General features: G+C 37.0%; 2 protein-coding genes and 1 long non-coding RNA gene across 3 annotated transcripts; 1 reads left to right on the forward strand and 2 right to left on the reverse strand.

The window, feature by feature from the left end:
- Positions 1–2,270: 2,270 nt before the first annotated feature.
- LOC149080445 (uncharacterized) lies at positions 2,271–3,315 on the reverse strand. The gene is made up of 4 exons (XM_089238653.1): positions 3,268–3,315; positions 2,980–3,167; positions 2,680–2,783; positions 2,271–2,592 (listed from the first exon to the last, which is right to left on the reverse strand). Exons 1-4 carry the CDS (start codon positions 3,289–3,291, stop codon positions 2,303–2,305), a joined length of 606 nt encoding a protein of 201 aa, XP_089094779.1. The 5' UTR covers positions 3,292–3,315; the 3' UTR covers positions 2,271–2,302.
- Positions 3,316–3,356: 41 nt separating this feature from the next.
- LOC149080446 (uncharacterized) lies at positions 3,357–5,114 on the reverse strand. The gene is made up of 6 exons (XM_089238654.1): positions 5,072–5,114; positions 4,640–4,980; positions 4,202–4,544; positions 4,001–4,123; positions 3,759–3,921; positions 3,357–3,670 (listed from the first exon to the last, which is right to left on the reverse strand). The coding sequence occupies exons 1-6, from the start codon at positions 5,086–5,088 to the stop codon at positions 3,443–3,445; spliced, it is 1,215 nt and encodes a 404-aa protein (XP_089094780.1). The 5' UTR covers positions 5,089–5,114; the 3' UTR covers positions 3,357–3,442.
- A 17,491-nt stretch (positions 5,115–22,605) lies between these two features.
- Positions 22,606–24,457, forward strand: LOC149080447 (uncharacterized). The gene is made up of 3 exons (XR_016193581.1): positions 22,606–22,849; positions 23,068–23,278; positions 24,338–24,457. It is a non-coding gene; the product is annotated as an uncharacterized LOC149080447 (long non-coding RNA).
- Positions 24,458–26,479: the final 2,022 nt, after the last annotated feature.

Raw genomic sequence — 26,479 nt, forward strand, 5'->3', positions numbered from 1 at the left:
GATTCCGCCAAAACTGGCCGGTTCGGAGGGACTTGTATATTTATCCATATTTTTTCAAAATCAAATATTCTCTTCCTAAATCTTATTGCATCATCAACCCAAAACCCTCTTCTATCCTCGCTTTCAACCACGAATACTGTTACGCTATCGCTGAAACACACCTGTTTCTTAGCTCTGTTCATTAGCAAATGAGAGTATAATTATATCGTGTGAGAATATATACCAGAAAAAAGGAACACAAGTTTTCTAAATTTTCACATTTTTATTGTATTATAGTTACAAGCTTAACCATTGAGAAGACATAATTTGTTCAACAGAATTTTTAAATGCTTCGTTTCCTCTAGGTACTTTTCCAAATTTCTTCTTTCGCAGATTATGTCGTGTTAGTTCCACGATATTTGTTCCCGGGACAACAACGCCATGTTGAACAAGTTCGCCATCCTCATTCCAAAACAGCTGTCTATTGTTCATTTTCATGGTGTCAACCAGTTCTCTAGCTCTTTTCTTCTGACTCGGAGCGACTTTTCGTATGATCATGTTCTCAAAATCGGGTCTTATATCTTCTTTCTTTTCCCCTAAAATTTTAGTATCCACATTTTCGGCGAGTGCTAGGTACCTTTGCAATACCTGCAAATACTGTTTCGCTTTTTCATCATCTCTCAGACCTTTCTTCTTGAGAACAGTGCTGATATCACCATCTAACTTGCTTAGCTGTTGTTCTACAGCGTTCAAATGTCTATCTGCCGGCACGATGACGTATTTTTTAGCGTGCTCCATTTATGAGGGAAGAGATAACGGATATAGCTGCTGGTAAAAGTAGACTGAGAAAACCGTTACCTCTCTGAACTAAAATACGCCGTTTTTTATATAGTGGGAGATTCTTCTTAGACAGATTTCTCAGACTCCTCTTGTGACGACTGAGCTTAGCTTTCTGAGTTTTCGTGACAGGAACGTTACCTTTTAACACGTTAAGACACACTTCGCAGAGGGCCCGTATGACACTGTTGCTACTTTTCTTTATCAATTCAGTGCGCTTTCTGCCTCTACAGCAGGTTAGCTCTTTAAGAGTTTCTAAATTTTGTTGTGCATACCTCGACATCTTGATCCTCACTGACAGTCGAAACCTCTTTCTCGTATATACATAGCGTATTTGACGGCCTTGATCAGTGCGCAATGGGGATGATTAAAGCCGTGTTTGAAACAGCGGACTTTAGGATTTGGTAAAGAGGGGGATTGAGGATAACCGATGAGATCGTAACAAGGCTTCCCCATCATCCGCTGTATGAACTTGCACTTATCTTGACCTTTGCAGTAAATAACAGAATACGAATCCGATAACAATGAAAGAATACCGGAAAGTTTGTCATAAGGTATGTCGCCGTCTCTCCAAGAAATATGATGTAGCTTAGACATTACCCATGTAGCAGACGCTCTTTCTTTACTGCTCAGTTCGGACCATTCATAAGGTGGCTGGAAAGTATAGGCCCCGTAACTACTACCAACTAACGAAAAGTAAGCCAGTTCCTTAACTATAAATCCTCTCGAACCCCATTGGAAACCTTCAAAGTCTATGACAAGACCCCCTTCCATGATGTGACCACTTTGGCTGCTCGACACGAAATGAATTTATCTGGGTTGGTAAGCGTAATATGTATCATCCTGGAAAAAACCGGTTCTCAGTCTTAATTGTTCTTCCGTATTCGGTTTCAAGTCTATCAACAGGTAGCCGTAAGCGGGTTTGCAGGCATCATTAAAAACCTCTTGAAAAAATGCTTGTCTACCCGGATACATCTGCCTAGCTAAATGTTGAACTTGGCTTCTATCTCTCGGATTTTTGAACAAGACCAGATAATGTGCATTCAAAGATATTTCTCGCATCTGACTACCTTTATGAAAGAAATTTTGAACGATGAATATCACAGAAAGGTTTCTGTGGTGGCTTCCGCGAATAAACAAATTAGTTAATCGCCTGTCATTGCCTAGCTCTGACATCAGATCATCGATAACGAATAGCGTTCGTGAACCGATGTAAGACTCGTAATCTGTAGGTAAACCTTCTACGAATTTGACACCTGAAATCTGTTCATAAAACGATTGATAAATACCATAGAACCAGACAATTTCCGTAGGAAATGGATCAATCATTCCATCCATCCTCCATCGTAATGACAGATATTTCTGTTTGCATAACATTAAATACCAAAATAACACAAGAACGAGAGAAACAAATCTATAACAAACAATAAAAAATTTATTCATTAGAGTAGAGGTCTTCGCCGTTATTGCGATAATCAGAAAAAAATTAGTACCCATAAGGTAATGTTGTAAAATCAGGCAGAAGAACCCTCTTGTCATATACGATGCCGTATTTCTTCTCTTCTACTTGGGTTGTGACACGCCTCCTTTTCACCTCTCTTGTAATTTTGTATTTGTCTTGAATGACGACCTTCGTGGAGAAATCCATTGACTGTACTAGAGCCTTCATAGTGTCGAAGTTGAGAACTTCCGAATTCTTGAAGTTTAGGGTGAAGCCGCGAATCTTGCAGTACGTTTTACCGTCAGATCTCCTGTAGGCATAGTTTTTGGCTCCACCTGTTGTTATAAAAGTAATAAGAATAAATTTTCCGTTGATAAAATAATGAGAATTTTCGTTGAAAAATAATAAATTGAAAAAGGTACCTGACACAAATTCGGTAATCACATGACCATCGAGCTCATCTGTAAACTGTCCTAGGAAATCTCCCAATGGCGGGTCATTGTCACCATCGCTAGCATAGATGATTCTGAAATAATAGAAAAATCAAATAAATGAAAAATCAAATAAAAGAAAAATCAAATATAAAAGAAAAATCAAATATAAAAGAAAAATCAAATATAAAAGAAAAATCAAATATAAAAGAAAAATCAAATATAAAAGAAAAATCAAATGCAAGAAATGCTCACATAAAATTAGTTTCATAAAAATTTATAGATACTTACGAGTCCGTGTCAAAATACAACAAGGCATCGCCTAGTTTCTCCATCTCGGAGTATAGCTTCAAGCGAGCCCACGCTGTTGTAAAGGCAGCCAGGAAAACATTGGTCCTGTCGGTCTGGGGTATGAAATCCGACTTGTACTGCCATTCAACTGCAGCAACGTTCTCAGTTGGCAGATACAAGTCCTTGACCTGCAAAAACAAAAATATTTTTTAGTTTGATGAAATCAAATGTGAACATGTTAAATATTTTATGAAGAATCATAGCACATAATAATTATTAAAAAAGTACCTCTATCGCAGGATCATTCATCATCTTGTAAAAATCGGAGGCTTTAGTCAAGTACGACAACTGCGACTTATTCTCCTGCATACCCCAGAAGCTGAAAAAAAGAATAGTTTGTTTTACTCTATCTTAAAAAAGCAGAATATTTAAAAAATACATAAAGATGTTGAAAAATTGATAGCTACCTATTCAGACATAGCTTCGCCACCTGTCGACGTCCGGGGTTAATATTAATGTTTCCTGGCTCCAACTGGATTCCTTCAACCTGGTCATATTGCTTCACGTATGAGTTTTTCTCCTCATTCGTGACGCAGTTAGACGGCCAACCCGAGGACTCCTGCTTGATTTTCAGGAAGGCGTTTATGTAGGGGGCAAAAAGACCTTCCCGAGATTCTTCGAAATGATAAACCTAGAAAAGAAGTTAAAACATATGACTACACAATATATTGCTAGAGTAATAAAGTGATGAGATTAAAGTGATGAGATTAAAAAAATACCTCGTAAATTTTCATCACGACGTAACCTTTTTCAACTGCCTTCTTGAGCTCTTCTGTAACCCATGTTCCCGTAATACACCTTTCCTCGTCGTTGTGGTGGCATTCGTTAGACAGTGTTTCCACACACGAACGGCATAGGGGAAAAGTCAGCTTTCCGCCGGATCTAGAAAAAATGAAACTCATTAGTACCTGTTATAATGATATGTGAAAACAAATAATAAGAAAAAAATCATTCCATTTACCTGTATGGGAGTACGGGCAGATATAATCCTCTTGGTGGCTGTACTTTGCACTTTATGATACCAAAATATGACCCCAGCTCCCCAAAGTTCTCCGTAATAATCCGGGGGTGGCCAACCGGATATCTGAAATGAAAGGAAAATTCATTTAAAAACATTTCATACGTTAGGTAATAACTTATAAATAATATTTAAAGTACTTACCTGCAGTATTTATTGACCCACGGGTATAATGACGTGAAGTCAATGTATTTTGCTGTTCCTTGGTAGAACAGCTTGGTGGCATTGGTTCTACCACCATAAAATGCATCTCTGGGTGCCAACCTGTCGACATAGTGGAAATCCAACAAGAAACTTTTCAGACCCCCGTCCGTTTTCTTCATGGCATTGAAGTCATGCTCCCACATGACTTCAAGCCTGTACCCGCCTTGACGGATTTTCTGCTCTTGTTCTGATGTTTTCTTGTGGAGTTCCCACATGTATGTCTGCGTGCTGGGATTCACCAGGTCCCTATCGAAGCACTGCGGGCAGCCGTGCCAATAGCATCCTGAAAAGAAAAAAAGAAACATGAAACATGAAAAAAAAATAATAATAATTGGAGAAAAAAAAAAGTTTTGAAAATAAAATCTGCAACGTAATTACCGTGAAACAGATACACCGTGTTTGTTTCGGTACAGAAACCGTCCACGCTGAGACCAAGCACTCTTTTTTCTCCAGTCCCGTTTCTGGAATGGTGAATTTTTAGGTTGTTCTTCTCACCCAGGTATGACAACCATTCGATACTAAGGCGGCTGCTGTTGGTTTGATTCACGTAACCGTTGACGGGCACCATCCCAATTGACCCCATCTCAATGTACTTCGACCTGTACGTTGCCATACAGGCCGAGGCTATGGTGAGGTATTGGAATGGGTCGACACCGGTTAGCTCCAGGAATTCCTCACGAAACTGCAAGCAGCACCGTCGAAGAATATCGACGTCTGACCTAAAAAAATAAAAAATTTTAAGTACAGTGAAGAAATAAATAATATATATATAGAACAGTAAATAAAACATTATAATAGAAAAGGACTTACTTGCAGTATTCGTACATTTCGTGTTTGAACACGAATTTTCCGTTTTTTCTCTGTTCATACCAGCCATCGAATTTCGCCTTCATATCGGCGTTGAATGTTTCCGGGTTATAGAACGCTTTCTCCGGAAGGGCTCCATCGTAATCCTGATTTTCTGGTCTGTTGAAGAGATGAGGAAAGAAACCTTTCTTCAACTCTTCTAGACCGAAAGTCTTTGGTAGTTTGGCCAAAGCCATCGGGAGAAAGTTGAGGCTGTCTATAACCCGGATTTTGAGGGTGTCCAGCCGCAAAGCCATAATCTTTGATCCGCACGGCACAACTGAAGGTTTTACTCCTTGATCTAGGAGATATCTACAAAGATAAAAACAACACATAAAAAACAGTAACATTATATTTATGTAAACATTTTCGAATAGTGGTAAAAAACTTACTTGAGCAGGAACTGGCCATCGAATCCCTTCATATTGTGGGCAATTGCGGTGTATCCTCTGTGTTCCTTGCGGAACAGCCATGCACAGAAGTCGTTGATGGTGTCGTAGCCACTGAAGACCGTCTCTTGGCCGTCCGCATATTGAGCAACTGCAAAGTTGACAATATGCTCCCCCGTTGACTGGTCTGTCTCAAAATCGAAGAAGATGAGCTTGTCGGTGGGGGCCTTCACCGTCTTCTTCTTGAGAGAGCATAGGTGCCGTTCGTCATGATGGAAAACTTTGCAGTTGCTGCAATATTTTTCTCCGCAGACGTGTTTTCCTCGAGGCCGCTCTTTTTCCACGAGAAACCGTTTGCAGGACGGGCACTCGTAGAATTGTTGGCAGAAAGTTTTGCTCTTGCCTTCAAGACTCTTGTGCCTTGCATAGCAGTCGGCGGACCTACATGTCTTATGGCAATCCCTGCATAAATATGGGTCGACGGGGATGCATGCATCGTTGAAGCAGGTATTGCATCTCGTAGCGCATTTGTGTCTTTGAACGTGATCATAAGCTTTGTCACAGTCCGGACAGTAGAATTTCGATGCGTGAAGAAAGCCCTTGGGAGATGTTATCAGGTCGTAGTGACCGCCATGAAGCAACAAAAATATTTTTTTGTCCTTCTTGGACGTCTTGAACACCACCTACATAAAAAGACATTAGTAAGAAATTATATAAGAACATATATTACATTGTATAGTATAATATTAGTATAATTCTCGGTGATGATAAATTACCTGGTAAAATTCTTCGGAGGACTTGACAAATATTTGCACGTCCAGGACCTCGGCAAATTTGGCGATTGCATCAAAACCACAAGGACCTTCGGGTACTCCGGCTTCTCTATACAGATCCAAAGCCATCTCCCTCTGTATATTCTTACGGCCGTCTTTCACCATCGAGAGCTTCGGATGTTTGTCTAGGACAGCTTTGCCTATAACTATTGCCCTGGCACAACAGAGTCCGTCTTCGGGCGTACGTATGATTGACATCTTTGTCAACCGGTCAGACGATATATTGACGATCTTTTGTCGGCCCCCTCCTCGTGGTAATCTGACTGTGATAACGTCAAACCTTAGAGAAGGGTCGTCCAGAGGTATGGAGTTTTTACTCTGCAGCACTTTCATTATTACTGCCAGCAGCGACTCTATCGTGAGCGAAGCCACTGGAACAAGTGATGTAGAGATTGGCCGGTCCAAATTGTCGGATGTCATGACGATTCTGATAAAGGAGAAAATAATCAATTATTCCAAATAATTCGTCACTTTGAATATCCAGTCCCTAAATATCCAACAAATACATACCGTATTCGGTCCTCGGGGTGCAACCCGCTAGTTGCCTCGTCTATCAGTTGCCTCAACAACGCTCGCAAAAATGCCACAGCAGCTATTAAACGAGTTGACGGGTCCACCAACGCCTCCGTTCGTATTCGAGCTGTGAAGGTGATCTGTTCCGCATTAAAGCGGACATTTTTCTTGCGGGACTTTTCCTGCAACACGTATGGTTTCGTGTTCTGTAAGAGAAAAAACGAAAATGAGTATTGTGGGGAAACAGTAAAATAATCAAAAATAAACAAACTCTATTTCAAGAAAACTTACTGCATTTTGTCTCGATGTACCCTCGCCAGGGTCCCTTACTTGACCTATCTTATCCTCGGGTTCCTGTTAGAGAGAGAATAAATGTTAGAATATGTGAAGAGAGAAAACAAGTGTTTTTTGTATATAACAGTCAAATAATCAGTAATAAACATGTTCTATTTCAAGAAAACTTACAGTATTTTGTCTTGATGTACCCTCGCCAGGATCCCTTCCTTGACCTATCTGATCCACGGGGTCCTGTTAGAGAGAGAATAAATGTTAGAATATATGTATGTACATATATGAGGAAGAAACTAATGAAAAAGAAAAAGCCATAAGACAACTGAAACAAACCTTCTCAGCTTGGTTCATATCTATTTCTTCCAAGAACGGGTTTTCGATGAGTATCAGTTCTGCTTCGTCCATGGTAAAATCCGATCCAAACAGATTAGAATTCTAGAAAAAATACAGTATTATCATCAGTATAAAAATCAATGTAAAATACTAGGTGAATCTTTTGAATATATGAATTAAATAAAGTTACCTCGTCCCAATCGATACCATCAGGCAATGAATTGTTCTCAAACACATATTCCACGTCGAAAACATTCTGGAAAAAAAACATAAATTTAATACGCTACATTAAAACACGATATCTGCACATTTAGAATTGATGAATATATAGGTACTTACATTACGATTTTCCATCTTGCTCAGAGTCGAAAAGAATGATTAAGTCAATGAGAGAAAGCGAACAAGCTAGAACGGTGAAGAAAAAGCTAATGGTATCTGTCTCTCACAGACCGCGCTATTTATACGATGGTAGGTCCGGAAGTATATAGGGGTCTGTAGAGATAAGACACCGGAAGTATCTTAATGAACAACAGATGTCACTTAATAAACACCTGAATAGAGATAAGGCACCGGAAGTATCTTAATAGAAAACAGATGTCACTTAATAAACACCGGATGTCGTCATTCTGTAGAGATAAACAGCGTAGGTCACCTAATACACAACAGAGGTCACTTGATAAACACCAGAAGTGCGATAAGACACCTCGTACTATATCTCACCACCGGAAGTATCTTAATAGAAAACATATGTCACTTAATAAACATCGGAAGTCGATAGCGATAAGATATTGGAGGTCAATAGCGATAAGGCAGCAACAGCCAATAGCGATAAGACACCGGAAGTCGGATAATTAACAACAGATGTCAATAAACACCGGATGTCGGCATTCTGTAGAGATAAACAGCGTAGGTCACCTAATAGACAACAGAGGTCACTTGAAAAACACCGGAAGTCGCTTAATTAACAGCAGATGTCACTTAATGACCGGAAAAGAGATAATTTGTAATTATACATCTCGTACTATAGTAGATACCTCGTACTATATCTCAACACCGGAAGTCATTTAATTAACAACAGCTGCCACTTAACACCGGAAAAGAGATAAGACACCTCGTACTATATCTCACCACCGGAAGTGTGACGTCACTTCCGGCAATGGAGTGGGGCCCATACTACTGCAGTAGTATATTTTGAGGGAAAAGCACGGAGAATATGGAAAAACGCTCCCAACCCCTGCTGTATTGTTTGGGTCTCGTGAAGACATACTCAAAAATACGAAAAGAAAAAAAAAGACTAGTTTCGAGGGGAGGGAGGACCAGAGACACGTTTCCCTTTCTTTGGGTCTAGCAACAAAACGAAGGATTTTCAGTGCGATAAGGGGAAGAGGGGTCCTATAATTGCGGCTGGAAGCCTTTGTTCTGGAACTCTAGAGGAGGGTTTTCATCTTTCCCTTGTATGATTTTTAGACTGAAAAATTAAAATAATATGTACCATAATAGTGAAATATACCAATTAGTTATTCGTGGAAATGCTTTGAAAAATGAAAGGGTAATGAATATATTCTCACGACCCGGTACGATTGATGTCACGGCCAGGCGGTTGAGAAACACTGGTGTAGAGCATGTGTGCTTTGTCAGAAAATGAAGGTGCATAAGCAGACCAAGTCACTTCTGACAAAATTTTTAGTCCCTGATGAACGTTTTTCACATGTTCATATAGACTTGATAGGGCCACTTCCTCCATGTCATTGTTTCCGTTACTGTCTAACGATGGTAGATAGGTTCACGAGATGGCCCGAGGTAGTGCCACTATCTGATATGACGGCCGAAAGTGTAGCCAGAGCGTTGGTACATGGGTGGATTGCACGATTCGGTACGCCTCATGATAACATGCGACAGGGTTGGACAGTTTGACTTTGGTTGATCTGGTTTTTTTCAGGCTCTTTCCCGAATCCTTGGCATCCAAATTACAAGGACGACTGCATATACTCCGCAGTGCAATGCAATGGTGGAAAGGTTCCATAGGCCATCAAGCAAGCTTTGATGTGCCACATGCTAAAACAAGTCCTGAAAGGACTCGACTCAGACTAGTATGAAGCTTTCCCATTGGTTCTTCTTGGATTAAGGTCAGCATACAGGAGTGACCTTGATGCCTCAACAGTATAGGCGGAGATACGGGGGGGCGTGGGGGTATTGCCCCCCCCCCCAGCCTCAAAGGTGGGGTCGTCTGATCTAATGTATATATGTATATATGAACTGACATCATCATCATCATCGTGGGGCCCCCCCCAGCAATAATGACCCAGCATAATAATGTACCCCCAGACTTCCAAGTCTATCTCCGCCTATGCACAACAGCCCAGCTGACTTATGGCTCCTCTCTTTTCGCCTTCCTTGTCAGCTGTACGACGATCAGACATTGTCTAACCCTCCCGACTACATTGCCCGATTGCAGAGGGTCATCAGCTCTCTGAAACCAACGTATCCTGTGTGGCATGGAGTTCCAAAGATCTACGTTCCTGTGGAGCTCACCACCTGCACTCATGTCTTCATCCGCCCTGGTCCTTCATGAAGTCTCTGCAGTTCCCGTACGGAGGCCCATTTCGTGTCGTGCGTATATTGACCAAGGACTGTGGTGGAAGTAAATAACGAAGAAAAGGTGGTCAACATCGAAAGATTAAAGCCGGCATTTTTGCTGCTGGATGAAACCGTTCATGATGACTCATCACGTTCCAGTGACAAGAACAAAACTTACATCTCCCGATACGGTCGCAAAGTTCGGTTTCGTCTCACAAATAAAGAGTGAGACTGGTAGGGGAGTTGTGTGTGGTGGAGTTTAGCCAACGCTTGGCGTTAAAAACAACTACGTGTATATAAGATGTCGGTGTCTTCGTGTGCTTGAATTTTTGTAAATAAATTCATGTTGTAATTGTTGACAAATCGTCTTATAATTAGAGTGGAATCAGATATATGCGTTATCGATTAACACAGCCAGTCAGCATCCAAAGAGAGTCATAAGAGAGTTCAAAGGTTATACAGTATAGCGACATCATGCTGAGGCCAAACTGTTATAGCTATAATTATGAAATTTGGTCAGAAGTTTTAATTCATGACGTAAAAACAAGCTAAGAAGGGGATTTTTGAAATTCGACCCCTAAGTGGGTCATAAGAGGGGTTCAAAGGTTATATAGCGAAATCATGCTGAGCTGAGACGTCTGAAGCTATAATTATGAAATTTGGTCAGTAGTTTTAGTTTATAATGTAGAGAGGCTCACTAAAAAGGGATATTTCAAAATTCAACATCTAAGGGGGTCATATGTGGAGGTGGGATGTTTCAAAGCTTATATGGCGCAATCATCGTTGAGTCCAAACAGCAGAAGCTATAAATATGAAATTTGGTGAGCATCATATTTATAATACAGAGAAACACTCTACGACGGGATTTCTGAAAATTTAACCCCCAACGTGGGACAAATGGTATATGGGGGAAATCATTGCAGAACAATTTTCAAATGACCAAATTCACGCGAGCGAAGCAGTGGGCAGCTAGTCCCACAAATATCAGCATAAAGGAAAAACAATTTTAGTATAATAAGTGTGAGAAGGCTACATGGCAACCATGGAAACGTTATTAAAAGTATAAATCAGCATTTTCAACTTTACATTACTTTACAGCATATTATCAGTAGGGTAAGCACGTGTCCGTATTTTCACGTAAAAATTTGGCCGTTCCGACTTCCTTTATACAATTTTCATATTTATTTCACCAATGCTAATTTGAATTTAAAATAATTTGCTTAAATTGTAAATCAAGGTAATTTTCATAATTTATAAAGTATTTTGATAATTATGGCTATAATTATTAAATTCTCATCTCGTGTATTTGCCATGTTCAACATTTTTTCGGTTAATTTGAGTTCAATTCGCTGCGATTTCTATTATCCCGTCATTTCTCACCCGTCGTTAATTTTTCATAAATTTTAACACAGTTCGTAATTTTGCCAACATTTTCAGCGATGTTCCGCATTTTTCTTCATAAAATTCTAATTTTCCATATTTTTAAAACGAAATATGGTCACCACGCCATGTTAAACGATTTTTTCCTGAAATAATGTTTTTTATTGTGATTTGTAGTAACTCAAAATGTCATTTGATCATTTTTTCCGCACCACGGTCATTTTCTGCACAGGAGAGCTAATTAGACCGAGACCTACAATTTACTGCCGATTCCGAACGTCTTTTTTTTCTTACTCACCGAATGGTTGATGCGCTAACCCCTCGATGTGGGACTCTCTGTGGTATCTTTTTGCAATCTTTTTCGGTGGTCATGTCACCGTTTCTGTAGTACCCCCTGTGACAGGAAAGTTTCTGACAAGAACTAATCGAGTATTGAAATCGCGACACTTCTAAACATTAGTTATAAACCGGAACATCTAGCCACCTTTTATGAACCTGTAACAAAAAACCTTAGTTCTGCACTTGATGATACGAGCGTTTAAAATGCGGCCAATTCAATCAGTATCTGATATTTAAGACTTATTTACTCCGAAAATTAAATTCACTTGGCAATCTGTGAACGCGCTCGGCGTTGTTCACGAGCTTCGACAAAATTGAAATGTAGGAATTGGGGGGGGGGGGGGGAAGAGTACCTTTCTCAAATTAGAATTTTTCCTTGAAATTATAAAAACAAAGATTAATAACGACGCTCACATACGTTAAAATTGAATAATTTCAATTGAATGGACATCTTACTATTGGTTTGATATACTGTCATATTTATGTTGTCAAGTTTTCATAAAACTAACGACTGTTAATTGTAATGTCTAATGACTGAGTTTTTTCTATGTTATGTTATCTAAGGAAAAATGGCCTGTGGCGAAAGTGTTTGTGAAACACTGAACTAGTCATCGTCTCATCGAAATCTTCAAATATGATCACATTTTGAATATAACGGGTATAATAAATTTTCGACCTACTTTTCTACTCATTTTCATCAAGTTTTTCTCCCACCGCAACTGTCTTTGGAGCCTGGAGCGAAAACAGCTTGTCAAACGATGCGATGGGCTGAGTTTTAAATATCGTATTCTATACAGGAACTTTTTGGTGTGCGAAAATCCGAGGTTATTAAAAGAATATCTGACAAAGTTAGGGATTGGAAAGGGTTGCCGCTAAGTGCCCTAACGTGCCACGCGACACACCGTTGGAAACTACTGTCTTAATTGATATTACAGTCAGACTTCGGTATGACGTTCCCCCCTCAGGACAGGGCCGGTGCTAGAAATTCTGCCGCCTGAGGCGAATAATATTTTGCTGCCCTTAAGGTATAAGACTGTCTGAAAAGATTTTTCTATCGTCACCTCACCTCTATTATCTTGATACAGTCGTTCCCAAAGTGTTGGTTACGACCTGATGGCACTTTCTGATGGAGTAAATATATCAAATCAATATATTAATTCTTCTTTGAAGGGGAGGGTGAGTACCATAGTGGGCGACTTGTTTCCATTTTTTCATATGGGTTTTGGAAAAATGTCTGCCCTTCAAAGGATTAATCGTACAATTTAGCGCATATATTTAGGGCACATAATATATGCACTAAATAGTTCGAAAAATTTTCATGCGTTATATGATATATTAGGTCATATAACGCATGAAAAGTTTTACGTAAAAGTTACTAAAAATAATATGAAGAAAAAATGTATTCAATCAAGTATCACAAATATTCTTTTACGCATTTTTAGGAAAAAACATGAAAATTGAAAAATTAATATATTTATTCTGAATCCAAAGATACAATGCACATTTATTGAAAATCCAAGAAACGCTCTCCTCATCCCTTAGTTTTTAAAATCGTGATTCGCCGCGTTATGTTGCTTACATGTTGTTAGGTTGCGTAGCATATAAAGATCAGTTTTTCCTACCTTTTTATTTATACGTTGCAGTGAAGTAACAGCCCTGAGTTCATACGTTTGGGACCAGAGGCGTACGTAGGAGAGAACATGGGGGCAAGTGCCCTCCCCAAGACGAAAAAATTCAAAATATTTTCAAGTATTTCAATAATAAATTAAAATATCGAAAGAAGATACCTTTATACTGTGTGTTATCTTTATCAGTTTCTGTTAATTTAAGATGCTTTTCGAAGGTTAGTAGCTCAAAATTTTTCTGGGAAAGATTCCTTGTGCTCCACGAACCCAATGTGCACCCCCCGCACGTCTAAAGGTCAATCTTTCGTACGCCAATGGTCGTGACCAGGACGCAGGATATTGTAATGTGGTAGGTCTTCTCATGGTGCAACCTGGTAACGCAAATTCTACCATAAGTCATTATTGTTTGGCGCAGCATAACTTTAATGGTACTTGCACCAATAGAAAACAAACTTTAATCTAATCCGAATGTGCATATGCATCCTCGATTGATTGATAGCATATATAGCATATATCGCAGCAAATTCGTCGGAAAAAATCGGCAAATCGATCGCCAAAAACACCCTCTACCGCCTTTGCTATTGCAATTCAACAGCAGATTCTACGATCCAAAATGCTTGTTTAGGTGTATTATATCACCTCTTAAAGTTTGTCCCGTCAATTTAGAATCACCCTGTAGCTTATATTTGTACAGTGAGAAAGACACCAATGAACTAGCACCACTTCCGCTACCTATCAAATAAAACTGTTGCAATTCTTCGGTTGAAAGTAATAACCGGATTTTGTTTGATGTGCCATACAAAAAAATCAATATGATATGATACGATATTAGTTAATATTTTATAAGTAACAATATTAGTTAAATTAACAAGTTTGCCTCGAAATTTTAACAGTTGTTATTTGTGCGTGGTAAAACATTATAAGTAAAACTCGCAAAGTCGTAGGCTTTCTGTGATTACAATCAAAAATAATATTTGAAAGACAAGGATAGCTACAGTTTGCAAGTTTTATTAACGCTCTTTTACCGCTGACAAATAACAACTAATTACTAATTTGATAATTTAACCAATATTATTACTTATAAAATATTAACTAATATCATGTCATATTGTTTTTCTTCACGGAGCAAATTAATCATAATCCGGTTAAAAATTTCAATCGAAGAATTGTAACAGTTTCATTTGATAAGTGGTGGAAGAGGTTCATTGATGCGCTTCTCACATGTAAGTATAATACTTAACTGTATAATTGTTTTCAATGTTTTTTAGAAGGCCTATTTTTGCTGATGAAATTTTATTTTTATCCGTTTATTGGTTATGGGTAAAAGTGCCTCAGGAAAGCGCCATTTTTCCATGGTGTATATGTTTACAAAATACGGCCGTTAATCTGAAAATGCTCCATGTATACAGAGTTTTTTTGCTGCGGAGAAAATATTCCCTATGTAAAATAAGGCAGCGTGGTATTTTATCATTCTGCACAGATATAGAAATTCTGTGAGCCAGGAGCGTCGGAAGTATTTTCGACCAGTGGGTGCTCACAAAGGCTTACGCCCGGGCCCCCCCCCCCCCCGCCTTGAAGGATATCAAAAATTGGAAACGTATTTGTAAAAATAAATATTAAAAAAAATCACAAATATATTTTTGTAGAAATTCTGTATACCATGGGTGCCTCGATCCTCGAGGCAAAATTCTCACACATGCGAGACGACATTGGTTACGTGTCACTGTGGCGTATAAGGCCCCTTTCACACGGAGCGGACGCGGATGCGGATGCGGGTCCGCATACCTTTTCAAACGAGCACTGAAGTTCGTGCATAAAAACTGTTTTTTCGCAATTTTTTAAGTTTATAGACTGAATATCGAGTAAAATAAACTTGTAGGTATCGGGGGAACCACCAAAAATATTCAAGTGCTAGGGTCTTCAAACGACTTAATCCGGCCCTGAGTGAACACCGTATGTGGATAACATTGTTTAATAAAAGTATTTTTTTTAAATTTAAAAAAATAACAAATATTTAAAATAATATTTCAGATATTTATATTTTTAAATAATTTTAAAAATTTTAAAAGAAAAAAATTAAAATTTTTAAATTAAATTTAAAAGTTATTAAAGTATGTAGTCAATTAAATATTCGTAATGAACAGAACGGCTTATAATTTTGGTCCCGTCAGTGGCCGTTGTTGACAGGTTTTATTGTATAAAATTGTGAAATATGGACAAAAGGCAGTTAAAGTTGCTATATCTCCATCACAGAAGGAAACGGAGGGATAGACGTATGTAGGTACATTATATTAATGAGCAGGGACCATCATATGGTGTTTTTAAGGGTATTTATGGCAAATAATTAAAAAAAATTCCGTGAAAAATCACCTTCAAAAAGTAGCCAAAGATGCGGACGAATTCGCTCCGCATCCGCATCGTGTGAATAGCTCCGAATAAACCTATTGACAAAACTTCTATGTGCGGATGCGGAGCCCACACTTAGGGCCCTTTCACACGGGGCGGATGCGGACGCGGGTCCGCATGCCCTTTCAAACGAGCGCTGAAGATGCGGACGAATCGCCCGCGTCTTTAGTTCGAAATTCGTGCATATAAACTGTTTTTTCGCAATTTTTGTAATTATTTTTCTCTTTCACCCCTGATTCAGTGGCCATAGGCAGCCTAGAGGCATTCTTTGGTGGTTTAATCTAGAGCCACATAGAATATGGGAATAAAGATGTCTTCATTCCGATCCTCACAAGTAGTCGATGAGAGAAAATGTCTTCAAATACATAATTTCAAAATATTTTGAAACAAAAAATCCGTCTTTTCGGAAAAATATGGAAGAAAAATTCCAAAAACATCCAAAACTTTCGATGTTCCAAAAAAAAGAAAAAAAAATTCAGGAGATATCAAAGAATTTGCAAGTAGTAAAAAAGGGAAGGGGTAGAGACTTTCAAAATGCCTGTGCTTAGAAATATTCACATCACAATTCTGTCTTAGGCCGGGATTACACTATAAAAGTTCGTTTATAAAACTTGAAAAATGCAACCAATAGGCGGATCAGTTAAGTTCTCTCGAATGTAACAGATGTGTTTATTGGTTACATTTTTCAAGTTTTATGAAATAACTTTCATAAACCTTTTAGAGTGAAATCCCATCCTTAGATTAGTCTCACTTCTGAAATATAAAATTTCATTTTTTTCAGTTTATAGACTGAATATCGAGTAAAATAAACTTGTAGGTATCGGGGGAACCACCAAAAATATTCAAGTGCTAGGATCTTCAAACGACTTAATCCGGCCCTGAGTGAACACCGTACGTGGATAACGTTGTTTAATGAAAGTATTTTTTTTAAAGTTTAAAAAAATTAACAGATTAAAAATTTAAACAAATAACAAAAATTTAAAATAATATTTCAGATGCTTATATTTTTAAATAATTTTAAAAATTTAAAAAGAAAAAAATTAAAATTTTTAAATTAAATTTAAAAGTTATTAAAGTATGTAGTCAATTAAATATTCGCAATGAACAGAACGGCTTATAATTTTGGTCCCGTCAGTGGCCCTTGTTGGCAGGTTTTATTATATAAAATTGTGAAATATGGACAAAAGGCAGTTAAAGTTGCTATATCTCCATCTCAGAAGAAAACGGAGGGATAGACGTATGTAGGTACATTATATTAATGAGCAGGGACCATCATATGGTGTTTTTAAGGGTATTTATGGCAAATAATTAAAAAAAATTCCGTGAAAAATCACCTTCAAAAAGTAGCCAAAGATGCGGACGAATTCGCTCCGCATCCGCATCGTCTGAATAGCTCCGAATAAACCTATTGTCAAAACTTCTATGTGCGGATGCGGATCCCGCACTTAGGTTTTGACACATGCGGACGACGTCCGGACCCGCATGAACATTTCCTAGGTGCGGCGATTTTTCGGCTCGTCTGAAAGGCGCAGTATATTCCAATTGTTAAAACTTCTTCTGGACCCGCGTCCGCATCCGCTCCGTGTGAAAGGCCTCTAAGCCGCACCAGTGAAGCGATCCCGAAAATTCGCAACTGTGTTCCTAGCGAGATAAAAAATGCATAAAAAATTAGTTTTCTCCGAGAGGCATTAATGCACTATAGGGAGAGTTCGAGTGTTTTTACAGACACGAGAAATACATTCTTTCTCTCTCTCTCTAAACTTTTCTATAATTATATTTCTCTACTCCTGATTTAATAATAATGCCGGTGGCCACAGCCCAAGAGACATCCGTGTTTATATGCTCTACAATATTTATATCTCTCACCATCTATTTACTCTTCGGCTCCAGTACTTGATAAATTTATTTTTTATTTCCTGTGATAAGATACTTTTTAGTAATAATTTCTAATATTTGCCGCTGTGGTGGTCGAGTGGTTATAGTGCCGGACTCGTGATGCGAGGATCCGGGTTCGAACCCCACAGTGGTGGTCGGCTGAAGTTGGTTTTCTGTGGTTCCCAACTTCAAGGCGCAAATGCGAGCCGATCTCCCCGTTAAAAAGTCTCGCCACAGAGAGCAACAGTCCTACAACGGTAAATCATTCAACCATAACACTTCACTCATAGTTAGTAAAACTGGGGGCAGATAACAACACATAACAAGCATTACACAGAAACAAACTTTACGTCAGGTTGCACTACACGTACACGCACATTCTCGCATGTACCGATTCGTTGGGGGGTTCGTTGGGGGGTTCCGCGGGGGGGGGTGCATGTGTGGTGTAGCAGTAGTAGGTAGGGCCTCCAAAAAATGGCTCGGGGATCCATGATGTTCTTAAGTCAGCCACCTCGTTGGGCAATTTGCCTGTTGTGGCGTTGTATTTGTATTCATTATTTAAATGAAACATTTGAATCTTAAACAAGTCATGGTTTTTTCTTTATAATTATTTTTGCTACAAGCCTAATCTATGAAAATATTTTATTACGCAAATCTTCGAATTTTTATACAAAATGCTTTCAATAGTTACTTACATGTAATTATGATAGGGTAAGGTAATTAACCAGTCAGGTGTTCAATTAATTTCTCCTTTTTCCCTTTTTTCTCCTTTTTAAAAGTTTAAAGCTAATAAAATGAATTTTCCTGATTAAAATTTTTTATGAGTACATTTAGACTGACTTCCTCATTTTTTTAAATCACAAACAGAAAAAATTATGAGAATTGAAATAATTACTAATTAATTTTCAAAAATTGAAATAATTAGTTTAAAAATTGGCGCGATGGCGTATACAATCGTAACCACCTGACTGGTTAAGGTATATGGATACTTTCGGAATAGCATACAATAATTAAAACCTGAAAGTGTTGACTGTGAAGAGGTCAACTAAAAATAGGGCAGACTATTGAGCCACCCAGAGTAAATTAAATTTGAAAGAATTTGGCAAGTACCAACCAAATTTATTGTGGCGCTATATAATCATAACCAATTGAATTAGCATTTAGTCGTGCCAGAGCACTGGTTATAAATTTTTTCTACAATCCTATGAGGGAGGGGGAACAACAATTAAAATGAATATTTTTTTTCAGTATACGATAGGTAGTGACGGCTCAAATGAGGTGTGACTCATGCAGACTCATGGAGCCACAGAAGAGTACAGGGTTAGAGAAAAGTTTGAAAATTTTTCCTAAAAAGGGTGCAACGAAAAAGAGTTTGGGTGTTTTCCACGCAGTCAGATGCATCAACTTCAAGACCGCAACTAGCTCTTGGGCACCGAATACATCATTAATTTATCATCATGAAAATTTATACCGCAGTAAAATATTACATTTCGTTCTTTGAACAGGGCCGTAACTAGAGGGGGGCAGGGCAACTGCCCGGACGGCAGTTTATGTAGGGAACAAAGAACACCATTACAAATGTACCGAAGTTGTGGGGGCGGCAAAATAATGTTTGCCCCGGGTGGCAAATATGCTACGGCCCTGCTTTGAATAGTGATGAAAAAATTTAAAAAATTGAAATACATATAACGAAATCGTCGGGAAAAAAGAATTTCACATGCAATATAGCATTCTTTGCATTTTACATAACCTTTTCTCGTCAATCTTCATTGGATTCAGCTTACGTACCGCTTATTTTTCAAATAATAGGATTAATAATGAAAATTAGAATACACAAACTCACTCTGATGTATTTTCATCGAAGAAAAACTTTTCTTGCACACTGGAGTACAACAGTTTCAACTGTAAATCTATGGATCGGAAGTCCGATAATTAAAAAGAAACAACACTCTGCCGTCAAGTTTCGAAACAAGATCCTATGAGAAACAGTTTCTGTACGAAAAATCTACAAAGATATCGCTGATAAAAGTTTCGTTTAACAACGCATTATATGAATCTTATCCCTAGTGAATTCGCCTATTGGAAAATCCAAATATAAAATGCCTAGATCTTTTCGACAGAGATCATTTTCGCTGTTTACACCAATGGTTCTCAAAGTGTGCGTCGGGAACTACTAGGGTCACCGCGCTGAGCCGTCGATATTGATGTGTGCCGGTCGGTGCTTTAAGACGATTCTTTGTTAGACTATTGCGGGCAGCTGCGAAAGCGGCAATAGCCACGGGTGACAAGAGCTTGAGAGTCACTGGATTACACTAAACTTTGTAACGCCCTATGATCAGCTCCAGGAACGAAGCTGAACGCACCAAGTTCATCTAAGCACGGAGGCTATATTGGCAATCATTATGGCCAGCAGTAAACATAGGTAGTTTTGTACTTATCTTTACTCGCTATCTAACATGTAAAGAAAAGGAAGACTAAGACAATTAGTGCAATGCCGTTGCTGTAGGCACAACCATGCAAATAACATCCAATCAGAATATAGAATTGGCCAATGGCCAATTCTATATTCTGGCCACTGTATCTGCCTATATATATTGTATGTAGTATTCTTGCCTATATAAATATATTGGCCATTGGCCTTCTCACAAGCTTCTACAGGTGGTTGTCAGCGAGCTTCACTGATCGTTTAATAGCATTTTTAGCGTTGGGGGGAAGAACTTTGGAAAAAAAATGAAAGAGGAATATCAATGGTTTAAAAATCTTTCTTTCCTTGGAGTTACTTCCCCATACCTACATACCCTTTACCCCACACAAATATATCCGCTGCTACTTCCACTTTCTGGCACCCAAGGGGATGTCGGTCAAACTGAAAAACCCTGTCTTTGCATATGCTCTTTTGGAATTCTTTCACTAATTGTAATAGCCACGAGCGCTTTTTGATGTTATCGGGGTTTGAAACTGGAAGCTGTTTCTTCTCCCACGAAATGAAATCAAAAGTGTTAGGGGGTGGGGGAAAGGAATCATGTCTCCCATTTCAGAAGAAGGTGTTTCTTTTACGAAAATTGCGACCCCTTACATTTTGCGGCCAGGTGCGACCGCACCTTTCGCAACTGCCTGTGTCTGGTCTGCTTCAACAAAATGGAAAGTGAAAAAACAAAGAGATTTCTATCGGTTTGAAAAAAAGTGCCTTCCTTCTGTCACACGGAACCCTTGTGATGGTCCCAGATGCATACCCCTTTAAAGAATAATATTCAGTATATAATAAAAGAATAAAAAGCGAATTGTTTCCTCATCCAAGCTCACTGACCCCCCCGAAATCCTTTGGAAGAACCGAAATAAAAAATGTTTGAGCCCACGTGATCATGCGCAGGACCACCTTTAAACTAGGGATCTAAAAATCATACCCCTAACTGATGGGGGGGGGGGGCTAACAGGGCTCCTATCAAGAATGAAAATTTGATTTGGCACCTCCCCCAAATTTCCTGCCATGAGCAGCCAATGCTACCTTGGAAATACTGTATACAGAGGCACCCTGTCTTGGCCGATCTCATGGCACACTCCTTTCTGGTAGGAACCGTAGCTGTACTCGGCACTGTTTGATTTTCAAACAAAAATATTGCTCCAAATGGAACCATGGCTCCAGAAGCGTGCGCAGGAAGGAACAAAGAGGGGGGACCTATATGTTATCAGAAATAGATAACTGAAAAAAATTCAAAACATTTTTAAGAAAAATTAATTAAAATATCATTTTGGTATTATAAAGAAAATACCACCCATACAGTGGCGTCGGAGCCGGGGGTGCAGTGGGTGGTCAAGCACCCACGGTAATTTGTGACATGGATCCGAGCACCCCCAGAATTGATACAGAAATTAAAATTTCCGATATAAATCTAAAGACGAACACCCACAGTTTCGAAACACTTCCGACGCCCCTGCTTTATTTTAATTTTTTTAAATATATATTTGTCATTAAAGCTTGCTATGCAAAAGTGCATTCATTAAAACTTGCGTTTTTTCGTTAAATAAGGTCCACATTCTTGCTAATTTTTAGATAAATATTGAAATTCAGTTTAACAACTAAATGGTTATAAATATTTCTGCACTTTGAATAAAAATTTAATTAAATTTTGATCTATTTGTCACTATGTTCCACAAGTATGTTGTTCTTCTTGGCGATCAAATTTTTCGCCACCTACTGCAGCTCGGATGCGTTTTCTCAACTCATTTTTGACAGATTTTTAACCAAATTGCACACAAATTTTGCGTATGATTACTGGTTATTTAACATACCTGAGCAGTTTCAAAATAATGGAAAAAATTATATGAATTTTGATTTTTGAAAAAGTGAATTTCTTTGTCCTTTTTTTTTTTGACATAGTATGACCTTCATCATACTTTTCTATTTCCTAAAATGATAATTTCTTGGAAGTAATTCACTACTACTCTTGGAGAGGGCGATCCCCCCCCCCCCCAGCTTTTACAAAAATTTAAAAAGCAACAGTGAGTGAAAATAAATAAATAAATAAAAAGTTTAAAAAAAAAGTAAAAAAAAAAGTATAAAAAAAAGTAAAAAAAAAGTATAAAAAAAAAGTTTAAAAAAAAGTTTAAAAAAAAGTATAAATAAACAATTAAATAATTAAATAATAAAAGTATAATAAAGTACAATAGAGAAATATAGAAACAAGGTTAAATATATACATGGGTATAAGTTTAAATGATGAATTTCTTGCAAAAATTTGTATGAAAATTACTTGAAAATTTTTTTAAACATATCCAAATCAGTCAAAAATGGGTTTATAAAAATATAGATTCAGAGGCCACAGTAAAGCAATTTCAAAGCAGTAGCTGGAGGACAAAAAAAAAATATTGCTCATAAAATTTAATTTGTTAATAATTATAACAATTTTAACAACATGTTATTTGGATTTGTATTCCAATAGTCTCGTTTTTTTGCCTTGAACTGACACAAATATTTTTTATTTTTCAGTTTTCCTAAAGATCATGAAAGAAGGCAGCTTTGGGAAATCTATCTTTGGAGAGAAGGCCTCTGATTACTCCAAAATTTGCTCTAAGCATTTTACAGAAGACAGTTTTGATCGGGAGAAGTTCATGTCTCAAAAAAGCTTGTTAGAAAGTCATCAAAGAAGCGGAAAAGTGATGTGCCTGCTACGAGTAATGCAGGTAACAAAACACATTTAGATTTCAGTTGTAATCCAGCTTAAACTATTTTTTCATAGATGAATTTTATTCTAGTCGGTCATAAGAAAAATATCTCAAAATGCAGATGCGAAAACTCACGCCACATTTTTCTCTTAACACAAAACTTTGTTTTATGTTTTGATGTTGATTGACGTGAAACTGATGCTTGTCACTAATTTTACTGTCAACATATTTTGCAGTTGCCAAAAACAAAAAGAAATACTATCTTGGAGATTTTGGTTCTGATGGTATCAAGTTCCCTGCCCATAAGCTACTGAAGCTTTGAAAATAGCTAACCACAGGATAAGCTAACAATATAGCTAAATTACAATATTAAGTTCTCTTCAAGAAATGCTGGAAATCATGAGGAAAAAGTCTTCAATCTCTGCTGCTGCTTCTAATATGTTAGAGGTATGCTTGCATTTTTCATGAGGTTATTCTATATAGACCTACAGTCAATTTTCTATCGGTTGAACTCTGATGACTCAAATATCTGCTTGAGTTGAACTTTTCTTCCACTAAGCCGAAGTTTTTGGTTTGAAATTAATTAAATTCATTATCAGAGTGAAGAATTTAGGTACGGCATATATTTAAGACATGTTTTTTCATTTCCTACCTTCCTTCTTTAGTTTTGTAAATAAACTAACCAATGACAATCAACTTGGTCAACAGTGCTGGCATATCTCTTGTTGCATGTATGGTCATGTCAGTAGTTTTTAGCTCAGTTGTGAGTAATGCACAAATGCCAGAACACATCTTGATTGTGTGTAGACTTTTCTTGAAAATGTCAAAGATGTAAAGTTTTAGATTTGAAAAACAAATAATTATTAGCTTAATGAAATGGAAAGAAATCCAAATCTCAAAAGTTCGTACGTTAAATTTTTTTCCTGAATATTATTTTTACCGAATTTGTAAAACATGGTAATTATTCGTGCAAGTCTGCAAATATGAATGAAAAGAGAGGCAATTAAAAATTTCTGAAATCACTATAGAAATTTATACAAGTATTGAAGGTATATGTGCAATTAGTTTTTTTGTTTATCATTTATATTTTATGTATGTCCACGTTAAATTTTTTTTAATATTCTCATTTCTGTGCTCAGATGGCAAAATCTCACTTTTTCAAAATTTCATGAGGGCAAATTTGTAAACAATATTTTGTAAAAATGTAATACTGTGGCTTTTTGACTTATTGCAATTTGCCTTCGTTGGTTCCTCATAAACTGAAAGATAGACAAAATTTTGTCACCTTCCAAAATTTTGATGAACGAGACTCCAGAATGCGAACAAATCAATTTGTATACAACATACAACTGTATATGTTGTATACACATAGTTCAGTGCCATATAAAAATTTTCAGAACCAATTCCTGAAATGTTGAAAATAAACATCCGCTTGTTGTTGAAAATAAACCGCTCTTTTTTTTAGGTACTTGTTTTTTCTGATAGTCGTTTTCACCTTTCTTATAGTTTTCATTGCCTGGTCCAGCAGCAGAACTTACGAAAGCTCAAAAACGGAAAAACATCCACAAGAGTTTGGAGCCTTTGCCTTAACGTTAGTTTTATTCAAGCAAGGCTTATAACTTCATGAGGAAGACATTAAAAAAATGCATGTTTATTTGCCGCAACGTGTTTATACATCATGTTTATTTGCATCTTATTTACATCGTGTTTATACATCAGTTATTTGCGTGATATATCATCAAAACTTTTTAATAAACAATTTGATGTTTGTTTGACTTTTGAAAATTTTTGAGTTGAATTTTGAACGGATGATTATTTGTGAAATAAAAGTTGGTGCCACACGCACACAATATCTAATAAAGTGTTTTTCACTGTGTTTGCTTTATTATTTTACTCTTGAGGTTTTATGTTTCATAAGTATTCAAAGTTTACTTAATGTAACTTAATCTTTGTAAACTCAATCTGTGAAGGTTTTAATTTAACTTTCCATTCAAATTTTTAACCAATACAAACTAATTAACAGTATCCACTTAAAATAATTTAACATTGTGATTGGGGGAAATCTCATATGTAACAAAAAAAAAGGAAAAAAATATTTTCAGGACAAAAACATTATTGTAAATTAGGATAAGATTTTAACTTCTGAAAAATTATTTTAAAAACCAGTAAACTTAAAATTATTTCTTTCAGACATTCCGAATTTTCATCAATTTGTTCTAGAATTCTTTCATTAAATTCAATACATTTTACCACAGAGTAATAATACTATAGAGTGCGCGCGAGGGGTTACAATGTGAAGCAAAGATCCGGAGTCACGTGACTCCGGTCGAAAGGCTGGTCAGGGAATCTCGCTGGCAATGCTTTCCTTATGGCTGTTCGTACGACGATCTCCAAGTGCTGTCTTATTTTTCATTAGAATGGTCACCACGTGTGCAGCTTTCGGATGTTCGGACCGGTTTAGGAAAGGAGGAACATTATCCTTTCACAAAGGAATACTTTTTTGCTTATTCCCCTTCTTATAAATTAAAAATTGGAATATTAAATTGACGATTCAATGGATTTCTGACGTAGTCTCCGGTTTTAACGATTCCATTTTGGATTTAATTCAATTAAAGTTCCAAGTTTTGGTAAAATTCAAATGTCATGAGCCATTATTAAATGTTTTAATAGAATTTTTGGCAATAAATGATTGAAATTGTGAGTTTTATGAAGTTTTAACTGAAATATACGTCTCCGCAAGATTTGGCGAGATTTGGCGAGCTAGTGAGTTCATTCGAGTTTTGCTCAACTTGGAAGAAAATATGCTTTTCAGAAGGAGAAATTTATGAAAAATATTCTATTTAAATAGAATGTGAGGAAAACTTCCCCCCCCCCCTCTAGACAATTGCAGTTTTGCATAAAAATGCATAACAACCTCTAAAAATAATAGTATTTTTACCCCTCTTCGTAACGGTTATGTTTGCATATGCTGATAAATACAGCAAAAGCCAACATGAACTAAGCCGATGAAAAAAAATCTCTCTCTATCTTCGCATTTATTATTAATTTAATTTTTAGGGCGAAATATGTGTAGTGCACGCATCTCATACGGACAGAACTAAGTTGTTGAAATAAAGTGATATTTCAGCATGGATTTTTTCCATATTCATTAAACTTACTAACTTCATTTTGAGAATTATTCGATTCATTCGTAAAAAGTGATAACTGCTACGAAATTCATCAAACTTACTAAAAATATTGGTAATTATGCATATATTTACCAACTATTATGCATAATTTCTGAAGATAACGCGCCCTACGGATTTATCAAATTTACAGTAACATAAACATTATATATTTGTTGTATACAATATTTTGTTTCCTGTGTGTGTATAGATATTTAGAAAGCTATTAAAAACTGTGCCAAAAAAATTTATTTCATGAAATTTATACTGTTTATATTCACTTCCTTCAAATATTATATATTCAATTAAAATTTAAAAACCCATGTGTTAAGAAATTATTAAGAATTATCCCTTAATGGAAAATAAAAAAATTCCGTTTTCCAATATTTGTTTATTTTATAGAATTTATTTTTTCAAACCTGATACTCCCTAAATATTTCACATAAAAATGAGTGAAATTCATTGAAAAAATGAAGGAAAGTTT

This window comes from Pholcus phalangioides, unplaced genomic scaffold (assembly GCF_987345545.1).
Source record: "Pholcus phalangioides strain wild (caught in Gottingen) unplaced genomic scaffold, Ppha-v1.0 ptg000011l_1, whole genome shotgun sequence".
In the NCBI taxonomy this organism is placed as follows: domain Eukaryota; kingdom Metazoa; phylum Arthropoda; class Arachnida; order Araneae; family Pholcidae; genus Pholcus; species Pholcus phalangioides.

Bases quoted from the DNA above. Each gene is read 5' to 3' on its own strand.
- LOC149080445 (XM_089238653.1), bottom strand. From the start codon at position 3,291: ATGATGAATGATCCTGCGATAGAG. The intron at 3,168-3,267 runs GTACTTTTTTAA...TTGTTTTTGCAG, and splicing joins TGAATGATCCTGCGATAGAG to GTCAAGGACTTGTATCTGCC. The intron at 2,593-2,679 runs GTACCTTTTTCA...TTATAACAACAG, and splicing joins GATTACCGAATTTGTGTCAG to GTGGAGCCAAAAACTATGCC.
- LOC149080446 (XM_089238654.1), bottom strand. The intron at 4,545-4,639 runs GTAATTACGTTG...TTTTCTTTTCAG, and splicing joins CACGGTGTATCTGTTTCACG to GATGCTATTGGCACGGCTGC. The intron at 3,922-4,000 runs GTAAATGGAATG...CATTTTTTCTAG, and splicing joins CTGCCCGTACTCCCATACAG to ATCCGGCGGAAAGCTGACTT.